At 36.2% G+C, this 25,346-nt stretch overlaps 1 protein-coding gene across 5 annotated transcripts in view; it reads left to right on the top strand.

The window, feature by feature from the left end:
- The window catches only part of GALK2 (galactokinase 2), a 125,908-nt gene that overhangs the window by 11,854 nt on the left and 88,708 nt on the right, over positions 1–25,346 (top strand). For 2 of the 5 annotated variants that reach the window (XM_074327766.2, XM_074327765.2), the window contains exons 2-6: positions 5,253–5,343; positions 6,620–6,708; positions 10,355–10,478; positions 20,640–20,730; positions 23,606–23,752. In XM_074327766.2, the coding sequence (XP_074183867.1) occupies positions 6,639–6,708; positions 10,355–10,478; positions 20,640–20,730; positions 23,606–23,752 (432 nt within the window). In that variant the 5' untranslated portion in view covers positions 5,253–5,343; positions 6,620–6,638. Of the gene's footprint in view, positions 1–5,252; positions 5,344–5,815; positions 5,928–6,619; positions 6,709–10,354; positions 10,479–20,639; positions 20,731–23,605; positions 23,753–25,346 lie in introns of all 5 variants that reach the window. The other 3 variants (XM_019730673.3, XM_019730674.3, XM_074327767.2) reach the window with 2 other exon arrangements.

The raw sequence follows: 25,346 nt of genomic DNA on the forward strand, positions 1-25,346 counted from the left end.
CCAATTATTTCCTTCTCAGAAGTTATCCATTTGGTTTGTATCCTTGTAATATCGTTTTATTTTTATAATATCATTGTATCCTATAATATCATTGATACCATTTTTTTCATAAAAATAGTATTATATTCATGTAAATAGAATCATATTTTGTTTTTCTGCCACTTATTTTCACTTACCAATATTTCTTAGAAATTTTGGCATATCACTCCATTCAGATTTACTTCACTGTTTGTAAGGGTTGAGAGTGTTTCATAGTATGAATACCATTCTTTATTTAACCATTCAACTGTTAACAGTATACATTTAACTTTCTGATTTTTCACTCCTACAAACAATGGTATAGTAAACATTTTTGTACATTTATCTTTGAGCATTTTTGTGACTGTGCCTTTAAACTCATTCATGTGAAGTGGAATCAGGACCAAAGATAACCAAGATTTGAAATTTTGATAGTTTCTGCCAAATGGCCCTGCAAAAATGATGTTATTAGATTATCTATGTCTTGTTAGTTTTCAGGAGCTCCATTTATACACACACACACACACACACACACACACACATATATATAAATTTTTTTGGTATGAATGTATAGACTTTTGGATATAAACCATTTGCTGTTTTATATATATTATATACTATTGTTCTCAGTCTAGCACTTGTCCTTTAACTTTATGATGTCTTTTGTTGTGTAGACATTTTGTATTTTATGCAGCGTAGTATAGTGTTGAATGATAGTACCTTGTCTTGATTCTGATTTTTAATGGGAATGTTTCTAACATTTTGTTATCAAATATGATGTTTGCTGTTTCTGGTAAATAGCCTTTATTAAAGTAAGGGCATTTCCTTCTTTTCTAGCATGTCAAGAGCTTTTCTTTTTTTTTTTTTTTTTAAATTTAACATTTTTTTAAAAAATTCAGGAATGGCCAGTACATTTTATAATTTTTTTTCATACCTTGAGAGAATCATTTATTCTGTTGGAATAGTGGATTTAACCAACAAATTTTCTGGTAGTATTTTTATATTCCTGGAATAAACTTTGTTGGTCACATATATTATTAAATAGTATTTGTTGGATTAAATTTAGCAGTATTTTATTTACAGATTTTCTATCTTCGCAAGTGAGAGTAGTCTATAGTTGCTTTTCGGGGCTTTTCTTAAGTTTTAGCATCTGGGTTATACTGGCCTCCCAAAATGAGATGCGAATGCTTTCTACAGCTTCTATTGTTAGAATGGTTTATAAAAGCAGAGGATCATCTTTCTTCAAGGTCTTGCGAGGACTAACACAGCATTTTCTTGGCCTTATTAAGGGGATTATTTCTGACTACATTTTGTTTTTTTCTGTTTTTCTATTTATCTTCTGTCAATTTTTAGAAATTTGTGTTTTCCTAAAAAAATCACTTCTTTTGTGTAGATTAAAAACTTTTTAAAATCTCTTTTGAAGTAGTTATCTCTTACTTCTAATGCTGATTTTATATGATGAGACTCAGAAAAGTTTTTTCTATTTTATTGTTTTTAATCAAAGAACCTGTTTATAATTGTTTTGGCCAGGTCTGCTATTTTTCCCCTAGTTCATTAAATTCTCCTTTTACTTTTAATTTATTTATTCTAATTTCTTTCTTTATTATTTTTTTGCTAGCTTCTTGTGATATATGCATACTTAATTAATTTTTATTATTTCTTGTTTTCTTATATTCATTGAAGGCTAGACAATTTTCTCTGAGTATGATTATAGTTGTAGCTCATAAGTTTTGGTATAAAAATACTTCGTTTTTGTTACTTTCTAAATAATTGTAATTTTGGCTTTAATTTCTACTTTCCCTCAGCTTTATCTTCTTGCTCACTAATTTGTTCTTCAACTCTTCATTCTATTATTCAGCCCATCTACTATTTTTATTTTCACCATCATGATTTTATTTTCCAAGAGCTCTAATGTAATTATTGTTTCATTTTTTACATTTGAATTTCTGATCTAGGAGGAATTTATTGTGATGGAAAGAGCAAAATAGGGATTAAAATTCTCCCTCCTCCCCCAATAGCAATTATCCATACTTTGAAATGCCATTTTTAACATATATTAAATTCTCAAATGTAACTGTTATAAGAATAACTAATAATTATTGCATGCTTATAAAATCTTCAAAACAAACCTTTGCAGTGACTTCTATTGTTATCCTCAATTTGTAGCTGAGGAAAGTGAGGGATAGAATAAGTCATATAAATTAACCATTGTAAAGGAGGAAAAACTTTTCCTCTACCCTCTTAGGTTTAGTAGCTGGGGCCTGTGAATTGAACTGAAAAAAGATAGAGTAACAGGAGAAAAGGTTTATTTCACAGGCATATGGGGGCTTCACAGAAAAGAAGTGAAAACTCAAAGAAGTGGTTAGGTCTGGGAGCTTAAATACCATTTTAACAAAGGATGATAAATTGTGAGAAGTGACTAGACAAGGGGAGGGGTTTGGGTTTCTAGGATGGTAAGTTGTGGGCAGGTGACTATATGGGGGAAACTAATAGAAGATAGGGTTATTTTAGTAAGGTTTGTTTATGCAGACTCAAGTCAGTGAGGTCTTCAGGGGTAAGAGTCATCTCTTGGAATGGGAGAGGGGAGACAACTTCACAAAAGGAAGTTTATGTCCTGCTTTTAGATGGATAGAGGGAGAATAGAGAGCTCCTCCTGTGTCTGCTGTTTCTTAATTGCTTTCAGCTCAAAATAATCCTCATGCCAAATAGCATATTTTGGAGTGGCCTATTCTGATCCTCTTCCCCATAAAAATACATATTCACAACCAATTATTCTTAAATTAGTATTAAAAACTCATATTTTCTGTAATGCCATGGCTGGGTATCCTGATATTGATGGGGAAACAGAAGCACAGACAGGATAGGAGACTTGTCTCAGGTCATAAGGGCAAACAAAGAATACATGTCTTGTCTCCTGAAATTTTAATTTCTTCTCTGCAGTTAGCCATTTGGTCACCCTAGGGTCCTCCGAGAATCAGTCCTTATAGTAAAAACCATTTCATTCACTAGAATCATAATTTTGTTTCTCAAGTTCTGTTACTAAAACTGCTGTTGAAAAACAAACAAAAAATCAAAAGCATTCAGAGCATCAGAGTTAGCAATTTGTGTGGTGATATTTTGGCCAATTCTGCCTTTAACAATATGATCTCTGTAGGTGCTCTTATTTTCATATTGAAAAATCTCAGTGTACTCTTTTTGGGAGCATACGTTAAGTGGCTACATTTTAAGAGATGGGCTGGTGATGAGCCCAGAGTGGTAAAAGTACAGCAACTCCCCCAATTATGGCCATATTGCTTCATTATTAGAGGATTAGGTATGAAGTTTAGAAAAACACCGTACACATGAGTTCTTTCTATTCTTAGTGAAAAGCATTTTCCTTGTTTCCTTTGATAGCCTCTGTGCATTTGAATTTCAAAGGCAGGAGTGTTGTGTGGTAAACCTCTTGATAAAGGAGCAGTTACATTAAGGCATGAATAGGCTGCCTTCCTGAGGGAGTCTGGGGAAATAATGCAAAGTTTAATAACTCAAAATCATTTTATTAAAACACATTTTAGGAGACTTATTCTAACACTGCTGTTAGTACTTCATCTTGTTTGTGTTTGCAGTGTTTATAAAAGCAAATCAATAATAATTCATGTTCAGCAGAACTTGAATTTTGTCTGTATGTAATTATCACAAGTAGAAATAACATTAGCCCCTGTTGAGGCTAGTGGAGTTATGTTAAGCCAGAAAACTTCTTGCTCTTTCCCACATCTAATTGGTTACCGGTTCCTGTGGATCTGACTTAATATAGATTTAGTTTTCACCCTTGTCTATCTCCACCTTGTTGTACCTCAGCATTTCTCTGCAGGTTTATTGCTATAGCCTCTTAGTCAATTTCTTTGTTTCTCCCTTGCCTTCCTATGACCCATCTTTCAGGCACTTCCCCGTGAGCTTTTTCAAGTGCGAATTTGACGATATCACTCTGTTTTTAAACATCTGTTCACATCCATTGCCTGTGTGTTAAATGCCAGGTTCTTCAACTTTGAGGGCCTTTACCATCTGGGCTTGACTCTTACCAGCCTCCTCTCCTGCTTTTCTCTGCTGATGTATTTAAAACCCTAATTGTAATTCTCTGGATGCAGCATGCTGGGGCTTTTCATTCCATTTGCCTTGAATGTATCACCCCACCCCACTTGTCTGACGTTATCCTTTACAATTCATTCAAGTGTTGCCTGTTTGGGAAGACTTCCCTAACTTATTCTTCCCCTTCTGGATTTATCTTACCATCCATGTTCTCCCACAGTAGGGGCTGAATAGCTTTTCTCTGTTCTCCCAAAGGACTGGATTTGTCTAGCTTATCACTCTATTGTCACTCTGTAGTGTACTTTCTAGCTTAACTGTCTTTCTCTTCTGCCAGACTTTTGTATTCCTTCTAGAGGCCAAGGACTATTATTAATCTTCTTTCTAAATAGAGTACTTAGTAAAGCATCACTAATTTTTTAAAACTTTATTTTGAAATAATTTCAGACATACAAAAGTCAGTTATAGTAAAAATTACTGTATACTCTTCTCTCAGATTCCCCAAATGTTATCGGTTGGTGCAAAAGTAATTGTGGTTTTTGCAATTATTTTTAACCTTTTAAACCACAATTACCTTTGCACCAAGCTAATAACATTTTTTTCTTATTTGTTGTTCTCTCTCTCCCTCTCCCCTCTCCCTCCCTCCTCCCCTTTCTTTTCTCCCCTCTCCCATTTTCTCTGTTATATATGTTGTCCTGGACAATTTGAGATTAAGTTGAAGACATGATGCCTCTTTAAATACTGAACTGCGTTTCCCAGAAACAAGGACATTTTCTAACATAATCAGTATATAATGATGAAAATCAGGAAATTTACATTGATACATTATTTAATTGACAGACCTCAAGTACCACCAATTATGTCACTAATGTTTTACAGCAAATATATATATATGTATATATATATATTTTTGGTCAGGATTCAATCTAGGACACATGTTGCATTTAATTGTTGTTTTTTTCTTAATCTTGTGTGTGTGTGTGATATTTTTTTGGTCAGGATTCAATCTAGGACACATGTTGCATTTAGTTGTTGTTTTTTCTTAATCTTGTGTGTGTGTGGGTGTGGGTGTGGGTGTGGGTGGAGGGGAGAGAGAGAGAGAGAGAGACAGTTTCTAGCCTTGTACTTCATGACCAGTTATTTTATAGAATATCCCTCAATTTGAGTTGCAGGAAGAACTTGTGAAAAACTTTGAAATGGACCAAGAGATGACTGGGTATCTCTAAGGAGAACCAGGAGTCGCCTGGCGTGCCTATCTTCCAGGTGATCTGATTTCTGTGTGACTCTGAGCCTTTCATTATATTCCAGCTCTTTTATAGCTCAGTGTGTCATAGAAAACCAATAGCAATGCAAATGCTTCTTGTCCATGGAAATTACAAATTGTGTCTGGTGGAATACAGTAAATTGTTGCTCCTTACCAGTTTTGCCAGTTTTCGTGTCTATTTGTAAATTCATTTCAACATTCCTTATTTGACTGTATGTGAGTGGTACTTTGGATTCTCCTTCCAACTGGTTATATTACTGGTTTTATCATTAATTAATGAGATAAATAAAATCTTTCACACATGTTTATTTTATATCTATATGAGACTCATTATTATATTTTAGAAAATTACTCCTTTAACTGAGTTTATCTAATGTTTCTTCATGATTGAGTTTATTTGGTATTTTTTCATGATTAGACTTGCTTTATTATGGGTAGGAAAACGACAAGAAAGTAATTTTGTTTTCTCAGTACATCATATCTGGAGGCACATGATGCCTGTTTGTTAACTTGGATCACTTGGTTAAGGAGACACCTGCCTGGTTTTTCCACTGTAAAGTTACTCTTATCTCTTCTGTAATAAGTGAGTATCTTTTGGTGAAATACTTAAAGACTATGTTAATATTCTGTCTCATATCAAACTTTCACTTACTGGTTTTAGCATCCAGTGATGATCTTTGTCTGAATCAGTTATTACTATGATGGTCACCAAATGGTGATTTTTCTTTTTAGATTTTTTATATTTATTATTTCGCATTCTAGTGCAAGGAAGCGTTTTTCCTTTTCTTCCATTTATTTATGTCAGTATGGATTCATTGATTTTTATTCTATGCTATGGGTTATAATATGTTACATTTATTACTATTTTCATGCTCAAATTGTTCCAGATTTGGGCAGTGGGAACCTCCTTATATGGATGTCTGTGTCCTTCTGACATGTTACTATCATTGTTTTAGCACTTCCTTTTTTCTGGCACAGTAAGATGTTCCAGGTTTATGTCAACAAACGAACGTCCAAACCTATAGAAAAATTTTATAAGAGTTTAACTTTTTAAATCTTCTGTGTGTTTAGCTATAAACCCTCTTGTGTCACTTAGGGGGTTATAGTACTATTTGTTCCTGGGATTTTTAAGGAAATACGTCAGTAAAAGATTTTGCTTTTTTATTTTTTAGGCATGATTAATGGTGGTCGGTATGTGAAATATGTTTGAGCGTGTGTGTCTTATGGATTTTTCTATTATATGGATATTCTGACATATCCTACTTTTGTTTTCAGATTGCTGAAGCTGAAGGAGATGTTTAAGTCTAAATTTGGATCCATTCCCAAGTTTTATGTTCGAGCACCAGGAAGAGTCAACATAATAGGTATTTCAAAAGTTCCTTCTCTTAAGGTTTTCCTCCTTTGGTAAGATCCAAATTTTTGTTAATACATTATTTTCTTAATTTTCCCAGGAGTACTGAAAAAATAGCATATATCCGTTATAGCAAGATAAACTTCTGCATAAGGAGCACTATTCTTTCATCTTTCCCAATCCATGTTATTAATGTTAATTTTGTCTATTTATTTAAAAAATTGGTAAATTTGTTGGAACCCAGTTATTAATATTGTTTCATGAGAGATGAACATATTTTTCTGTGTTTCAGTTTAAATTTTTAGACTGTGGTGATGAATTTTGATGGTTTTTACACTTACTCACTGGATAAAAAGAATACCGGGAAACCATATAATTCCTTGCTTTATTTTTTTCTTTTTTCTTTTTTCTTTTTTTTGCCGGGGGGCGGGGGGCGGAATATTGGGGAACAGTGTGTTTTTCCAGAATGTCAAGTCGTTGTTTTCAATCTAGTTGTGGAGGGCGCAGCTCACTGGCCCATTAATTCCTTGCTTTTAATAGTGTGGTGACTTGAAGTAGTAGTAGGTTTTATCAAGAGGAAATGGGATGGGAACGTAGAAAAATCCAGGAGGAAAGGATGATTAAAAAGAAAATCTTTTATAATGGAAAATGTAAACTTACAAAAAAGTAGTTGGAATAATATAATGAACTCTCATGTACCCAACATTCAGCTTCAATTATTATCAACTCAGGTGATCTTATTTTATTTTGAAGCAAATAATACAGGATTTAAAAAATATGGGATGTTTGAGTATGATTAAATGAGGGGGTAGGGGGAATGGAGTAAATCCAGTGGAGAGAGAGATTGAAAACATCTGGGAAGGGAGGAACTGATGGAGCAGAATTCCCGGGAAGGCAAGAGGGCTGGTATCTAGAGCATAGGAAGAGCGCCAGGTTACACTGTTCACAGAAAGCAAGTGAAGAAAAGGATGCAGAGTGATGTAGGTAAATGTATAATTTTTGTGTAGAAGGTTGAAGGAGTTCTTGTGGAGGAGAGTTGAAAGGGCTGGAAGTTTAAGGAGAAGGCAGACAATTTGAAATAGCCTTGTGAAGGATGGAGAGGGAGAAGACTGGAACAACAAAAGGTTTGCTGGGTTGTATAGAGACCTGGGTAGAGCTGGATACCGTAGAATTGTAGCAATACCAGTCTGCAAAGTTTTCATCCCTCCCCCTTGCCTCCCAGCTAGTCTAAGTTGCTTGTGTTTGATCTAGGTTTGGGGGTTTTGTTTAGGATGGAAGTTACAGAAGAATGACAGTGGTGTCAGGAAGTTGATATTAGGAGGAGAGCAGGTAAAGTAATGAATCCTGGCATCTTTGCCAGTAGAAGAAGGAAAAAAGGTTGTAGGGAGCTTATAGGGTAGAGAGGGCAAAGAACTGACTCTGGAAAGCAGGAGAGTGGGATGAACTGAGTAACAGAAATGGCATGATGGGAAGTTTGATAATTGAAACTGAAATTTCATAGGTAGAAAAGTTCCAGGTGATAAAAAAGATCTGTGGTCATTACTGGGTTTGTCAACACCACGGAAAAAATAGATGTCTGAAGCAGAGAGAGGTCAGGTTTTCTTGAGGTCAAGGGATTAGGAAGCTTGGGCCTTGGATGGGGTTGTTTACCTGGATATTGTCCAGGTTATTGCAGGATTGGGGTAGAGAGGGGTTGGAATGAGGTGCTAAGGTCTTCAGTGAGGAAGAGAGTATCTATGAAAGTAGTAAGGGCCAGCCTGGTGGCTCAGGCGGTTGGAGCTCCGTGCTCCTAACTCGGAAGGCTGGCTGCTGGTTTGAGTCCCACATGGGCCAGTGGGCTCTCATCCACAAGGTTGCCGGTGTGACTCCTGCAAGGGATGGTGGGCTGTGCCCCCTGCAACTAGCAACGGCAACTGGACCTGGAGCTGAGCTGCGCCCCACAACTAAGACTGAAAGGACAACAACTTGAAGCTGAACATCACCCTTCACAACTAGGATTGAAAAGACAGCAACTTGACTTGGAAAAAAGGCCTGGAAGTACACACTGTTCCCCAATAAAGTCCTGTTCCCCTTCCCCAATAAAATCTTTGAAAAAAAAAAAAGAAAGTAGTAAGAAGGAGAGAATGTGGCATGAGCCTGTGAAGAGCGGGACAGAGAAAAGGCCAGGAAACAGCAGAGTGGGAGGAGAACATCAGCAACTCCTTGCTATTGGGAGAGGACCGCAAAGAAGCAATACCCTATGGCGAGAGCCAAGTTTCGCTTAGTCTTAGGGGTTAGAGTTCCAAACTAAGGATTTTCCTGATAAGTAATTCTTATTCTAGTAAATTTATTGACTGTGTTCTGATTAAAAAGAGGGGGGTTATGTTCCAATGTAGTTAATTTAGTTAGTGCTTGGGATGGAATGAATTTCCGTGTTTATTAAAAGCATTATTTTCTGTTAAAATATGCAGAATGTAATCATCTTGTTATCCGTACTTGTCAGCAGTTCCCGCTCCCTCCCTGCCCCTCACCTGTTTTGACAAAGGGAGACATGTCAACAGAATCTGGTGCTTCACTAGAGCTCCCCTTATTTAAATATATGTTTTCTACTTGTGAACCACTGTTTTGTATTACTGTCTTCTTAAAGGACATTGGGGAGAAAGAAAACTTTGAAAACCATTTCTCCATCTGTCATTGTCAATCCAGAAAAACCCCTTTATGATTATTACTTTTCATTTTATTATTTTAAAGGACACATCAATATAGAAACAAAAGACTTGCTACCTATACTAATATGTAGACTATTTATTTAAAAATATAATTATGCAGTTGAATTGCCTTCCATTCATCTTGTGTTTCTTAGTGGATCAATGTCTGCCGTAGGGACAATCAGATATAAAATCCGTTACGAGGAAATATAAATGAGCTTGCTTAGCCCATCTTTCTTGAATTGTGATTTTGTATTTAAACCTTATGAATAACAGCCTTGAGTTTAAATAGTAATTTGGAGAAGACATTATAATAGAAAAAAAATTCCTCCTGGTGTTTCATAGAAGAAAGAATTAGAATGAAAAGAATAGTTTGCTTCCTATAATTGCGTGTTGTATCTAAAGTAGTGCAGATTACATATTCTTTTTCTAGCTGCTTTTTCTTTATCCCAGCTATGTGTAGCACATTCAACACAACCATTAGTGCCAGTCTAATTTGGTTAGGGCACAAAGATAAATAAAGCAAAGTCCTCTCCTTTAGGAACTCATTCTCAAGTAAGGAAGAGTGGGACTCATATAATATTAATATCAGGGAGAGTGTGCTAAAGGCTTCAATTGTTCAGATTTTAAAAGTTAATACAAAAAACAAGCTTTTTCTGATGCTCCACAAAACTATTAATAGTCACGTAACATAAATATTTGAAGAAGATCATTATGAATTAGAAAATGGAAAAAAAACTTGTGAAGGTTTAAAGAAGTCTAAACATTAACAGAAACTAATAACTAGTATACTTATGCTAGCAGAAGTTCCTGGCTCAGATGTCTGGGAGCAAAAGAAAACTGAATCACTTTCTGCCCATGTAGTTTTCTGTTAAAATCTGGCTTGTGGTCTCGTTTTTCCTGTGTGCCTACTTGAGTTTCTCTTGTTTCGTATACTATAGGTGATAAAAAATGCTTTCTCTTTTTTTGTAGGAGAGCATATAGATTACTGTGGATATTCTGTTCTTCCTATGGCTGTAGAACAAGATATGTTAATAGCTGTGGAACCTGTGAAAACACATACTCTCCAACTGGCCAATACAAATCCCTTGTACCCGTGAGTATTTATGTATTTAGGATTGCGTGTGTGTGTGTGTGTGTGTGTGTGTGTGTGTGTGTGTATTTGTACCCAAATGAACTCTTTAAGAGGCATCAGATTTATAATAGATCATTAATAAATCATTTAATAAATTATTAAAAATTTGTATCTGACTTCCAAAATAATCTAAGACTACTCTTTAATATTTGTTTATTTTACTCATTTGCTGCTCATTCATTTGAGAAACATTTACTGAAGACTTACCATATGTCTAACATTGTTTTAGATACTGAGCTGTGCAAAGATAAAAATAACTCTTGTCCTTGCCCAGAAGGTATTTATCATCTATTGTGGTAAATATCTCCAACAAAGTCATGGCTGGTGCCTTTCTTATGTTACTAGGGCACCCTCTAATTCTCTTGTCATAGTATTTTACCGTGCTGCATTATCATTACCTGCTGACTTTGCTGTATCTCCCATTCGATTAGAAGCTCAGTGACTTCAGGTACTGCTACCTCACTAATGCTGCAGCCTCAGTGGCAAACATAGTGTCAAACGTACCGTGTTTCCCTGAAAATAAGACCTAGCCGGACCATCAGCTCTAATGCGTCTTTTGGAGCAAAAATTAATATAAGGCCTGATCTTATTTTAATATAATGTAAGACCAGGTCTTATATAGTATAAGACCTGGTCTTATATAATATGATATAAGACCGGGTCTAATATAACATAACATAACATAGCATAGCATAACATAACATAACATAACATAACATAACATAACATAACATAACATAATATAATATAATATAATACAATAAAGACCGGGTCTTATATAAGACCTGATCTTATATTAATTTTCGCTCCAAAAAATGCATTAGAGCTGCTGGTCTGGCTAGGTCTTATTTTTGGGTCAACACGGTAATAGATGTAGATTTCTAGTACATTTGCTTTATTATGTTAAGGACATAATATTTTTTCTTTTTAATTCTTAGTTTGCTAAGGATTAAAAAAATCATTAATGGGTATTGAATTTTATTAAATGTCTTTTCAGTGTTGAAGATTAGTTTTAAAAACATATTATGAATTACAGTGAAAGATTTTCTAACATTGAACTGCCTTTTCATTCCTGAGATAAGCCGTACTTGCTTATAATATATTATGATGATTTTGATTTGCTAATTATAAAAAAGGACATTGTCATATAAATGGCACATTATGTTTTTGCCTGCAGTAATGTCTGTTCATTCCACAAATATTTCATGTGTGCCTTTGATGAAGCACTATATCAGGGCGTGCAAGATACACACAGAAATTCCTTACTTTTATATGGAAGTTATTGCATAAGATTGTTTTTATTTTCTATTTATTTTGCATAATTGAGAATATATCTTATGTACATTTTGGGCCCTTTAAAGAAAACCTTGCATTATCTCTAATGCAATTTTGTGTCATTGTAAACATTTAAAACTGGGTGCATAATAATTTATCATAGTAATTTACTCCAATTCACTTAACCATTCCCACCATGATGAATATGTGGTTTCAGTTTCATTTTATTTTTCCACAAAAGCAGAGCTGAGACAGACCTGGATGAAGGTAGAGTGTGTGGGAAATGATCCCAGGAGCAGTAGTGAAAGCATGGAGCAAGGGAAGGAGAGGTGAATTATCAAGGCAGGCAGCTTCTGCTGTAGATAATTTTACCAGGACCCCTAGGAAGTATGCAACATGCCTCTCAGAATTCTTCATGTTTTGTGTAGCATTCATTGCATGAAGATACCATAATTTGTTTTTCTATTCACCACTGATGATCATTTAGATCATTTCCAGTTTTGGGCTATTATGGATAATGCTGCTAAGAACATTTGTGTACAAATCTATGTGTGGACATGTGTTTCATTTTTCTTGGGTAAGTACCTAGGAGTCGACTATCTAGTTTACCTTTTAAAGAACTCACCTATTTTCCAAAGTGGTTGTACCATTTACATTCCCACTGTCAATGTCTGAGAGTTGCAGCTCATCCACATCTTTGCTAACATGTCTTTTTAAATTTTAGCCACTCTCATAAATGTGTAGCAGTAGTGCACTGTGGTTTTTCCTTTTAATTTCTCTAACTGATGTTGAATGTCTTTTCATAACATTTATTTGTCATCTACATATCTTCTTTGTTGAAAGGTCTGTCTAAATCTTTTGCCCATTTTAAAGTAGGTTTTTCATCTTCTATTATTGACCCGTAAGAGTTTCTTATATATTTTAGATACATGTCCCTTGTTAGGTGTATGTTTTGCAAAATATTTCATCCAGTCTGTGGCTTGAATTTTCATTTTCTTTACTGTGTCTTTTGAAGAAGAATAGTTTTTAATGTTGATGAAGTTCTATTTATTTATGTTTTATCTTTCGCAGTTTATAGTTTTTGACTGTATTTAAGAAACCTTTGCCAAACCCAAGGTTACTAAATTTTTTTCCCAATGTTTTTTCCAGAAGTTTTATATTTTTCTTATATTTAGGTCTATGATCCATTTTGAGTTAATTTTTGTATGTGGCATGAGATAAGACCTGAGGTATATGTCTTTGCATATGTCTGTCCAATTATTTCCCACCATTTGTTGGAAAGATTATTTTTTTCCCCACTGAATTATCTTGACACCTTTGTTGAAAAGCAATTGTCAATCTATGCATGTATCTATTTCTGGATTCTATTCTGTTCCATTGATGTATTTGTCAATCTTTATGTCAATAACACACTATCTGGAAGCTGCAGCTTTATAAGAAGTCCTGAATTCAGGTAGTATAAATTCTCTAATATTGTTTATCTTTTAAAAATTTGTTTTGGCTATTCTAGGTCTTCTGCATTAATTTTAGAATCAGCTATTCAATTTCTATGAAAAAAATGCTGGAATTTTTATTGGGGTTGCACTGAATGTATAGATCAGTTTGGGAAGAATTGACTTCTCAACAGTATTTATTCTTCCAATTTATGAACATGGTATCTGTCTCCATTTATTTAGGTCTTCTTCAATTTCTCTCAGAAATATTTTGTTGTCTTTAGGGTACATGTCTTGTACATTTTTTTGGTCAAATTTTTCTCTAAGTATTTATTTATTTAAATAATTTTTAATTTTTTCATTACAGTTGACCTACAATATTATATTAGTATTAGGTGTACAACATAGTGATTAGACATTTATATAACTTATGAAGTGATCATCCCAATAAATCTGATACCCATCTGACACTGTACATAGTTACTACAATGTTATTGACTATATTCCCTATGCTATGCTTTACATTCCCCTGATCATTTTGTAACTACCTATGTGTACTTTTTAATCCCTTCCTTCTTTTCACCCATCTCTCCAACTGCCACTCGTATTTGGCAACCATCAAAATGTTCTCTGTATCTATGAATTTGTTTCTGTTTTGGTTTGTTTGTTTATTTATTTATTTATTTTTTTTAGATTCCACATATAAGTGAAATAATATGGTATTTATGTTTCTCTGTCTGACATATTTCACTTAGCATAATACCTTCTAGGTCCATGTTGTTGCAGTTGGCAAGATTTCATTCTTTTTTTGTAGCTGAGTAATGCTCCATTGTGTGTATGTGTGTGTGTGTGTGTGTGTGTGTGTGTGTGTGTGTGTATACACATATATACATACATATAACCTCTTCTTAATCTATGGATGGACCCTTAGGTTGCTTCCATATCTTGGCTATTGTAAATAATGCTGCAATAAACATATGGATGCACATGTCTTTGAATTAGTGCTTTGGGTTTCTTCAGAAAACACCCAGAAATGGAATTACTGGGTTCTTCTCTATCTCTTGTTACACCCTTTGTTTTAAAGTCTAGTTTGTCTGGTATAAGTATTGGTGTCCTAGATTTTTTTTTTTTTCCATTTCCATTTTCATGAAATACCTTTTCCCATTTTTTTATTTTCTGTCTCTGTGTGTCTTTTGAGCTGAAGTAAGTCTCCTGTAGGCAGCAAATGTAAGGGTCTTGTTTTCTTATCTATTCAGACACCCTATCTTCCAATTGGAGCATTTGATCCATTTATATTTAAAGTAATTATTGCCATTTTATTATTCATATTTTTAATCTTTTCTTCTCTTCCTCCTCCTCCTCTTCCTCTTCCTCTTCCTCCTTCTCTTGCTAACATTGGTTTGGTGGTGATGAACTCCTTGAGCTTTTTCTTGTCTGGAAGCTCTTTATCTGTCCTTTGATTCTAAATAACATTCTTGGGTAACGTGCTGGGTAGAGTAGTCTTGGTTGTAGGTCAGTGATTTTCATCACTTTGAATATTTCCTACTAGTCCCTTCTGGCCTGCAAAGTTTCTGTTGAGAAATCAACTGACAGTCTTGTGGGAGTTCCTTTGTAGGTAACTAACTGCTTTTCTCTTACTGCTTTTAAGATTCTTTCTTTGTCTTTAACCTTTGGCATTTAAATTATGATGTATCTTCTTGTGGGCCTCTTTGAGTTCATCTTGTTTGAGACTGTCTGCACTTCCTGGGCTTATATGTCTATTTCTTTCACCAGGTTAGGGAACTTTTCCATCATTGTTTCTTCAAATAGGTTTTCAGTTCCTTGCTCTCTCTCTTCTTCTAGACCCTATATGATAGTATGCTTGATGTTGTACCAGAGGCCCCTTATACTATCAGTTTTGAAAAATTCAAAAATGAATTTTTCTTTTTGCTGTTCTGATTGCGTATTTTCTGATACCTTATCTTCCAAATCATTATTCAGTCCTCTGTTTCATCTAATCTACTGTTGATTCTCTCTAATGTATTCTTCATTTCCGTTATTGTATTCTTCATTTCTGACTGGTTTTTTTGTTTATGTTTTCTATATCCATTTTTATGTTTTCTTTCTCTTTGTTGAAGTTCTCACTGAGATCACTGAGCATTCTTATAACCAGTGTTTTGAACTCTGCATCAGATACATTGCTTGTCTCCAATTTGTTTAGTTCTTTTTCTGGAGCTTTGTTTTATTCTTTCTTCTGGGACGTATTTTATCTCCTCATTTTGTCTGCCTTCCTGTGTTTGTTTTTATGTATTAGGTAGAGCTGCTATGTCTCCTAGTCTTGGTAGAGTGGCCTTATGTAGTAGGTATCCTGTGGGACCCAGTGGCACCATCTCCTTGGTCTCCTGAGCTGGGTGTTCCAGGTGTGTCCCTTTTGTGGGTTGTGTGTGCACTCCTGCTGTAGTTTAACCTTGGTCATTATTGGTACGTTAATGGGAGGGATTGATCCTGAGGCTGATTTGTTGTGAGGACTGACCATGAATACAATGGAGGAGCGGTTGTGCAGGGGCTGACTCTATGGAGCAGGATTCACTTTATCCGAACTCTGATGCCTGCAGATTCTGCCCTTTGGGTGTGTTGTTTGTGTAGGTGGTTGGGTGGTGTTTTGGTGTGGTCTAAAGGTATCCACTGGGTGTATTGATTCATGGCCTCTTGAGAGGGGCTCTGGTGCAGGACAATGTCAACCACTGCCTGTGCCCTGCCTGGAGCCACTTGGTATGAGCTACAAAGTAACCTGCAGATGATTGCCACTTGTGCTGGGCTTGGCAGTGCCTGGGAGAAGCTGAGGTGCGAACTGAGGCTGGCTGCCATTAGTGCCAGGTTTGGGGCTTAGCAAGAGGTACAGGACGTGCAGAGGCCAGGTGCTGCTTGTTTGGGGTTTGTGAACCTTTGAGAGATTTTTAGGAAAGTCTGCAGCATGAGCCAAGACAGGCTTTTTATATGGAAGAGCCACTGGAAATGGCTTTGGTGGGCCCACAAGTTGGGTTGGGAGGGATCTCAGGGAATCACCGGGGTGGGGCAAACAATGCTAGCCAGGTTGATGGAGACTTATATATGGCATGCACCTGTGCATGCAGACTGGGTGTGGGGAGGGCTCAACAAAGGAACAATGGCTTGTGTCAGCACTTCTGTCTGGCAGAGAGCTGCCCCTGCAGCCCTTACCCTAAAGCCAGACAATTTGGTTTCTCTCTATGTGTCCCTGGCGCCTTTTAAACAGCTTCCCCATCTGGAGCTCAGAGCCAGTGAGTCTGTCAGTGAGTAAATCTGTGTGCGGTCCTTTTAAGAGGAGCATCTGGGACTCCAGCCACCCTGTGTCTCACTCAACTAAAATCTCTGCAGTTTTGACAGTCAGAAGTTGTGGGAACTTCTCTTTCTGGCACTGGAACCCTGTGCTGGGAAGCCTGGTATGGGGCTAGGACCCCTCGCTCCTCGGGAGGGACCTCTGCAGCTGAGATACCCCTCCTGATTTTTAACTGCCACATGTAGGTGTGGGACCAACCTGTTCCATGTCTCCACCCCTCCTACTAGTCTCGAGGTGGCTTCTGTATATCCTTAGTTGTAGGATTTCTGTTAAGCTAGACTTTAGGCAATTCTCAATGATGATTGTTCTGTAGTTTAGTTGTAATTTTGATGTGGTTGTGGGAGAAGGCTAGCATAGTGTTTACCTACTCTGCTAGTTTTACCAGAAACTTCCAAGTATTTATTTTTTGGTAATATTGTTGTTGCAAATGGTCTAGCCCAATGCTTGACACAGGGTGGGTACTAGTCAATTGTTTGTTGGAAGAACAGGTGAACGAATGAATAAAATGTGTAAGTGGAAAGTATCAATGTAGTGAGTCATGTCTGCTCATTTTGAGGACTTTTTGGTTAGCATTCTACAATGTGGGTATGAGAGTAGAGAAAGCAGATGTGTGATGTAAGGATTGGTGGGAAAATGAGTGCCTGTTTTTGAACCTTAGGAAAAGGCTAGCCAGAGGGGCAAGACAGGGATGGAAGATGATACTCCAAGCAAATGCTAAAAGTAAAGTGGATGCACCCATACTTGTAGTGGACAAAATAGACTTCAAGCCAAAACGCTGAGACAAAGTTGGATATTATGTAATCATAAAGGGGACAACCCATCAAGATGTACCATTTTTTAATATATACCTACTTACAAAATATATGAAACAATTATTAACAGACCTAAAGGGAGAAATTGATAGCACCACAATAGTAGTAGGAGACTTTAACACCCCACTTACACCATTGGATAGATCATCTAGCTATAAAGTCAAGGAAATATGGGCCTTAAATAACACATTATACCTATGTACTTAATAGACATGTACAGCACATTCCATCCAAAAGCAACAGAATACACCTCCTTCTCAAGTGCACAAGGAACATTCCCAAGGATAGACCATATGTTGGGATACAAAACAAGTCTCAATAATTTTAAGAAGATTGAAATCATACCAAGCATCTTTTCTAGAAACCAAACTCAAAGTCACAGAAGATTGTGATCTAAATGATAGAGAATTCAAAATAGCTGTCATGAAGAAATTCAGTGAGATAACAAGAAAACTCAGAAAGGGAATTCAAGGAGCTAATGAATAAAATTGTGATTTTTTTTTTGTGTGTGTGTGATACTGTGTTACTATTCATGGTGCTTGATGGGTTGTTCTTCTGTTGGTACATTTGAAGTTGGTACTTTCATTTAGGTACAGCTTTGTTTAATTTTTTAACAGTTCGGCAGGTTGGTAATTAGAGGCCTTTTTCCCCCAGTAGGTGGTGCAATAGCACAAGTTATTGGTTTCTCTTACCTGAGTTGACTGTATTTGAGTACCAGCATTTTCCACCTTCCACAGCCTCTGCCCTCTTCATCGCTGCTTGTGCCTCTGGGGTAACTGGTGCCTTGCTGCTGCTGGTGTTGCTGCAGTTGCTGGTTTTTCTGTGGTCATGGTTGTAGCTGCCCGGGGCACAGGGATGGCATGCGCCCCCCCTGCATTCAGGGTTGTCTGGGTCTGGGCAGTGCTGCGTGGTAGGGGGATGGCATGGCTTGAGGGGAAACTGGAGTCAAAAACCCTGTTGCCACTGCTGCCTGGTTTCCTGTGGTTGTTTATGTTGCTTTTGCCAGGAAGCCAGAGTTGCGTGTTACTTAGTTTGTCAGTGATGCGGCACCACTGCAGCCAGGGAAAGGAGCCGGAATTGTGGGTGCTGATGCCACTACTGCCCTTCTTTTCCTATCCTGGGGCCACAGTTGGTGAGCTGCATTGTGGCCTGGTCTCCATTGCTGCTACTGTGCTGCTAGGGCTGCAGGCTCAACTGCCTGCCTCCAAGGAACCAGGTTAAGGAGCATCATCCCTGCCGTTACCCCAGTTCTGCCTCCCCCATGCATTCCAATCCACCACCTTCAGATGCACAGATGTGTAGATCTCCCAGGCACCCTAGTGTGTGGAGTAGAGGAATCTTTGTTCAGTTATGTATGTCCCACTAGTCGTAGATTGAAGGGGAGAGACAAAGCAAACATCTCACTTCTCATGATGCTGACATCACTCTCGCAACATATTTTAACTTCTGTGGGTCACGATAAAGTACTTGCGTGCTGGCATCAAACTGTGTGTGTCCACATAGTCACTAAACCTTTCTGAGCCTCCAAGATGGCCTCCTCTCTCCAACCTAATATGCTGACTATAGGAATGATACCCTCTTGACTTGTATCCCATCCGATATTACACACCATTACATAACGGTGTGTGATTGTGACTTGTGTTCATGTTGTCTTAGCTAGATAACAAATGCTTAAAAGATAAGCCCTTTGCCTTTTACCTTTATATTCTTCTGGTTGCCTTGCATACTTAAGTGGTCATTCAATATTTTTCTTAGGAGATGATGTATCCATGTTATTGAGTGAAGATAATGCATGCAGGTCACCTACTACAGTGACTGGCATGCAGTAAGTATCTAGTAAATTATATGAAGAACGCTCAGTCAATATGGGTAACATTCCTTATTTTCTCACTTTTTAATCGATGCTTTCATCACCTGTCATTTCACATATTTTGTGCTTTGGCTGATTTAGAAGTCTATTTTTTTTTTTTTAAATAATTTTTGACTTATGAGGAAGTCACAAAAACAGTACAAAGAATTCTCATATGTTGACTGATGTGTCCTCAGTGCATTATATCAAGGAGGTACAGGATGTCCCTTAACTGGTGGTATTAATTTTGATCATTTTGTTAAGGTGGTATCTGCCAGATTTCTTTACTAGAAAGTTGAATTTTTTTCTCTTCGCAATAAGTATCTGGTAGGGAAATATACTGAGTATATGTAAATATCTTGTTTCTCATCAAATTTTGCTCAGTAATAGCATCTATTGATGATTCTTTCCTGAAACAATTCTCATGGAGTTTGCCAAATAGTAATTTATTATTTTTTTTATTTCCATCATTTCTTCTACATCTATCTATTAATTGACATTTTACTCTAAGGAAGAGCTTTTCCTTCTCCTTTATTTAGCTATTTATTCATTTGTTAATTTATATCGGTATAGATCATGGATTCTTATTTTATTCAAAGAGTTAGGATCCATTAGAATCATTATTTCTTTATTTATCATTATTATTTTTTAAAGGAGGGTGCAGCTCACAGTGGCCCATGTGGGGATTGAATCAGCAACCTTGGTGCTACCAGCACCATGCTCTAACCAACTGAGCTAACTGGCCACCCCTATTTTTTTTATTAAAATTTATTGGGGTGACAATGGTTAGTAAAATTATATAGGTTTCAAATGTACAGTTCTGTTATATATCATTTATATATCACATTGTGTATACACCACCCAAAGTCAGTTCTCCTTCCATCACCATATATTTGACCCCCTATACGCTCTTCTGTCTTCCCTCCCCCTTTACCCTCTGGTAACTACTAAATTTGTTTTGTTGGTTTTTTCTTTTTCTTAAACTGTGCCGATGGTAAAATTGGATGGGTGGTAGAGTGTGGGGAAAGAAGCCTTTGAGTACTTCTGTTCCAGTTAGAATTATGCCAAACAGCAGGCCTAAAGGGTAAGTATTTATGTGATTTACACCAGCTTAACAAGGACCATCATGAAATTAAAAATGGTATAGATTATGCTCAATTATATAGGTTCCTGTCCGTTTCAGGAAACAGAAAGGATCATTCTGAAGTACTTTAATTGTAAGGTCACTACAACTTCTTCCCTTAACTTTTAGCAGCTGGAGATGTTTGTTGTTTTGGGTAGACTGTGAAGTAATGTATATTGAAAGTAAATGAAAAGGAGATTTCAGTATCACTGTCTTAGCACAAGATGGCAGCAGTCAGCCATCAATGTTCAGCACAAGGCCTCTGGACTTAATGGTGTCTTTTGTCTTTGCAGGGACTTCAGTACTAGTGATAGTAACATTCAGATTGACAAAACCAAGCCTCTTTGGCACAACTATTTCCTATGTGGACTTAAAGGAATTCAGGTAAATTGGTTTATAAGGCACCTACTAGCATTTGAGATTATGATGTCTATTATATCAAGATTTATTTTATTTACTCAATCATTTTTGTCTCCTTTCAATACTAACTGATGTTTCTGTTCCATTTTTCTAATTTATGTATTTCAGGGGATGGCATAGATTTGACTTTTTCTGGGTGGTGTTCACAGGGTGCAGCAGTGGCTAGTCATAAGTTAGGTGCATCCGTCAAATGTCGTTCTGGTTTTTAAATTTTTTTTTCAGGTTTTCTTTTGAAGCATACATTCTAGCAATATTATTTACATTTTGTTCTAGGGATATAGAGGTATATCCTGTAATGGGATTTATAATTGAATTGGGTTCTACCCAGCTGTATTGATTTAACCTCTTGAATCTAAGATTTGTTATCTATAAAGTGATCACACTGCTCTTCCAACAAAGAATTGTTTTGAGGATTACACAATGCTTGATGCATAGTAGGTATTCAATAAATGGCAACTAGTATTGTTGTCACTGCTTCCAGATGGGGTTAAAAGAAAGATGTACTGAAATGTATTAGAATTAAGTGTTTTCCTAGAAACATTGAATAATTACCTTGAACATCTCTAATGTCATGTAGAAGAACAGGAAGATGAAATATTTCCACTCTCTTAATTTAAAAAGTATGCAGGACAAAAATAAAATTGATTTGCTAAATCAATTTGATTTGTTTATTAAAATCCATGTTTTAGAGAGCTTATGTTCCTTACTGCCTGGTGGTCCTATCTGTAAATTTTGTCCTGAGTAGCCTACGACTCAGTGGCATATCTATTACAGAAGCACATCACATTTATTCTGATGTGTGTGTAGTCTTGTACTCTAATTATGGTGATTCTGGTCTTAGAGCTCCGGTATCCCTCCCTTCCTCCCTCCCTCTTTTCTTCTTTCCCTCCCTCCTTTCTTTTCTTCCTCCCTGCCTTTTCTTTCTTTATTCCTCCAGACACATGGTAATAACTTATAGGAAAAGTTATTGGCAGGTCTTAAATCTTCAAATCATTTGGCTTGTCATAGGCATTAGTGGGAATTATGGTATTCGGAAGCATTTACCTGGCAAGTGCAATTTGATCTTACTCATAGCAATATGCCTTTTGTATATGGGTAAAGTCACCTAAATAACATGTCCTGGTTTGTGGTGCTTTTGAGAATTTCAGTTCTGAAAACTTTTCTTTTTGGTTTCACAACTTAGGTGCAAACGCAGGTTTACACAATGAATTTTTGGCAGAAAAGAAATTTAAATGTTAGTCTGTTCAGAAACTTTCAAATTCAAATACTAGAAAGTTCCAGAGGATAATCTGTTTATGTTAAATTGAACATGTTATCCTTTTGGGATAGCGCTATTACAGAATTTGGCAAAATCCATTTGCATTTTTGAGTCTGTTGTACATTTTAATTTAAACATTGCATGATAAGTTTGTAAGTATGATTCACATTCAAGACACCCTGTGAATCAGTTTATGGTTGAATATAGAGCATTCTCCAAGGATTTTTCTTTTTTCTTTTTCTTTAAGCAAGCTGTCTTGATGTTCTGTATGAAAGGGCATTGGCAGCAGCAGTGTTTCAGTTTATAATTTGTTTGTATTTCTGGAAAGGAAATTTTTAGATGACTTGAAATCAAGAAGAGAAGTATATCCAACTGAATCTCTTCTTTTGTGGTGCATGAGTTTTGCCAGCTTGGGAAAAAAGGACAGAAAAATTAAGGAAAAAAGCAGTTTTTTATTTGCAAAGTTTTGTTGTTACTTTGGTTATTCTAACTAGTGTATTGAAATTTCTTCCTAGAATAATATGTATGATGAAATACATAATTATGTAATATAATAGTATTTTGTACTTTGGTCTTGAGCTGTTTCAGTAATTTGCAAACACATTGCTCCTTTTCTTGAGGAGGAGGTGGCCTTGAATTTATTTTTAATCTTAAACCACAAAGGTTATATGATATAATGTCATCCTAAATGTCATCCTAGATATTCATCTAAGTATCCTAGAGCTTTCCATGTTTAGATCAGAGTCTGATTATTTCTTTGGGTTTTCCTATTTGGAGAAATAGTTCTCCTGCTTTGTTTAGAGTCTGCATTCTTATATGTGGCTGAATTCTAATTTGGCTGTCTTGAAAGCTGCCATATGGCTAGTTTGTATCCATAAACTCTAGTAAAAATCTGGATTTCTTCATATAGCTGACTTACATTAAATCACAGTGACAGTATGCTGGCCCAGGTTTCTGATTGTAGTAGAGAAGTTCTCAACCAGAAATCAGAGGCCAGGGTCCTACTCCCAGCTCCCTACATATGATCTTGGGAAAGTCTCTTAATCTTTTGGTGCCTCGTTTTTTTCATAAGTAAAACAGAACTGAAACAGTCTGGAACACTTTCTTCAGAGGACCTTCTGAAGAAAGTCACTCCATAGAAATAAACCACTGCTTGGTGTTAGGCTTTTACAGTTAAGAGTGTTGGGATGTGCCACATAGTGATTTAACCTGCCTCCCTAAGAAATGTGTCCTTCTTGTCTTGCTACTTGAGAAGTTGAATTATAATTGTTTAATAATAATTTTTCCATATCTGTTCAAATCGATTAATATTCAAGAAAAAGATCATTCAAGGCAATTTTAGGAAATGAATCAGTAACTTTTTGTTGAATAAAGTAAGAAGTAATCTTCATATTACCATACCCTGTGGCCCGGAGCCCTTACATGAAATGTCAGGACTCAATTGAATTGCACAAGTAGTTTCTATAAATAGCATAATAAGTCCATTGATAGACTTTTGCTCCCTGGGCAATGGAAGAATATTTTGCTACTTCTTGAATCCAACACCGAAGTTACTAGTGTTGTTTTTCTTTCTATTCTTAGGAACACTTTGGTCTTAATAAACTGACTGGAATGAATTGCTTGGTGGATGGAACCATCCCACCAAGTTCTGGCCTATCCAGCTCCAGTGCTCTGGTCTGTTGTGCTGGCTTGGTGACGCTCACAGTCTTGGGAATGCACCTATCCAAGGTAACCAACATAAATGTGTTAGTCTCAGAGAACCCTCTCTTTCTAAAGGCATTCACATCCGAATCTCAAAATTAGAATGTCTTCCTTTGATTGAAAAACTTTATCTTACGTGAAAGGACTCTCTGCATGCTTGCATTGTGACTTAACAAGTCCTGCTTGTGATAAATCACCATAAGGTAGCTGATACCTTTCAAACAGTGAGTAGATCTGTGAATAACTATATTAAAATGCTCTTATATTAAGTGTCTGAATGCATGGATATCTTTTTAGGTCACCTCATTAACAAGTTAAGTTTAGAACAAGGCCTCATAGTTGGACCTGCTTATTTTCACCTGAAACCTTAAATTAAATATTTGACAAGCAGTGGGTAAAAAGGCTAAAGACCAGTCAATAAAGGAACCGAACAGCCTATCTGTTTATGCCAGCAGGTTAGTCGTGGAAATAAACTTTTTGTTTAAAATTGCATTACAAAGAGGAAATGCTTATTTAAAGGAAACATAAATCCTGCAGGAGGTCAGAAAGCTTTAACTTTACAAGTTTACATAAATCTCTGACTTTGCAGTTCAGAGCAGGTGTGCTCAGCTTTAATTAATGCTTTGGAGTTCTGGTTCAAATAAAATGTTATCATAGGTTTTTTTTTAAATCACATGTACATACCCTACCAAATTTATAAATGGTTTGGGAACACAGACTGGGCATCAAGCAGATCAAGAGAAAATGCTTAGTCTTTCTTTTTTTTTTTTTTTGCTTAGTCTTTCTTAAGCCTGTTTAAACTTTCAGTTTGAAAATTTTATATGTAAGAGGAAAGAGAGAAATGAAAGAGAATAAAAAGCCTCAGAATTTTCTTTAGCTGTCTCGTGTAACTATACATTAATTAACCCTTTGTAAGCAATAGCTTATTTGTAGGGAACGATAACTTACTTGTTACTATCTGTTTAAGAAAATAGATAGCAAGGGAAAGGAAGTCCGTATGTAAAATTTGTTCATCATTTAACCATTATTTATTTAGTGGCTACTTTGTGCCAGGTCATGTTCAAGGCATTGGAGATATAACAGGTATAGTTTTAGCCTTCACAGTGCTTATGAAATAAAAGGGGACTAGAGACAAGTAAATAGGCAACTACAATAGTGTCTGATAAGTGGATAAGTAGCATGCTATGGGAGCAGATCTAACCTAGATTTAGAGAGCATAGGACAGTTAAGCTAAGGCATAGGGATTCATAGGTGTTAGTTAAGAAACACTGATAGCATGATAACACTGATAATATCAGATAGGCGTGTATCAGGTAGAGGGAACATCATGTGGAAATATCTGGAGTAAGAGTGATCATAGCTTGTTGGAGGAACTAAAATGAGTTTAATTTGGCTGGAATGCATAATAATTTGGATGACAGAGTAGGAGACTAGATGCTTGTAAACCATGTTGAGTAATTTGGTCTTTATCCCAGTGTAAAACCATTGCAGGCTTTTAGGAAGAGGGTAACATGGTCATATTTTAGAAAGATCACTCTGACTCTATCATAAAATCTAGATTTGAGGGAAACAGTATTAGCAGTAGGGAGATGATTTGGTTTAGGGAAGTGGCCATGAGAAT

The sequence above is a fragment of the Rhinolophus sinicus genome, chromosome 3, assembly GCF_057876585.1.
Source record: "Rhinolophus sinicus isolate RSI-liver-muscle chromosome 3, RSI-T2T, whole genome shotgun sequence".
Classification (NCBI taxonomy): Eukaryota; Metazoa; Chordata; class Mammalia; order Chiroptera; family Rhinolophidae; genus Rhinolophus; species Rhinolophus sinicus.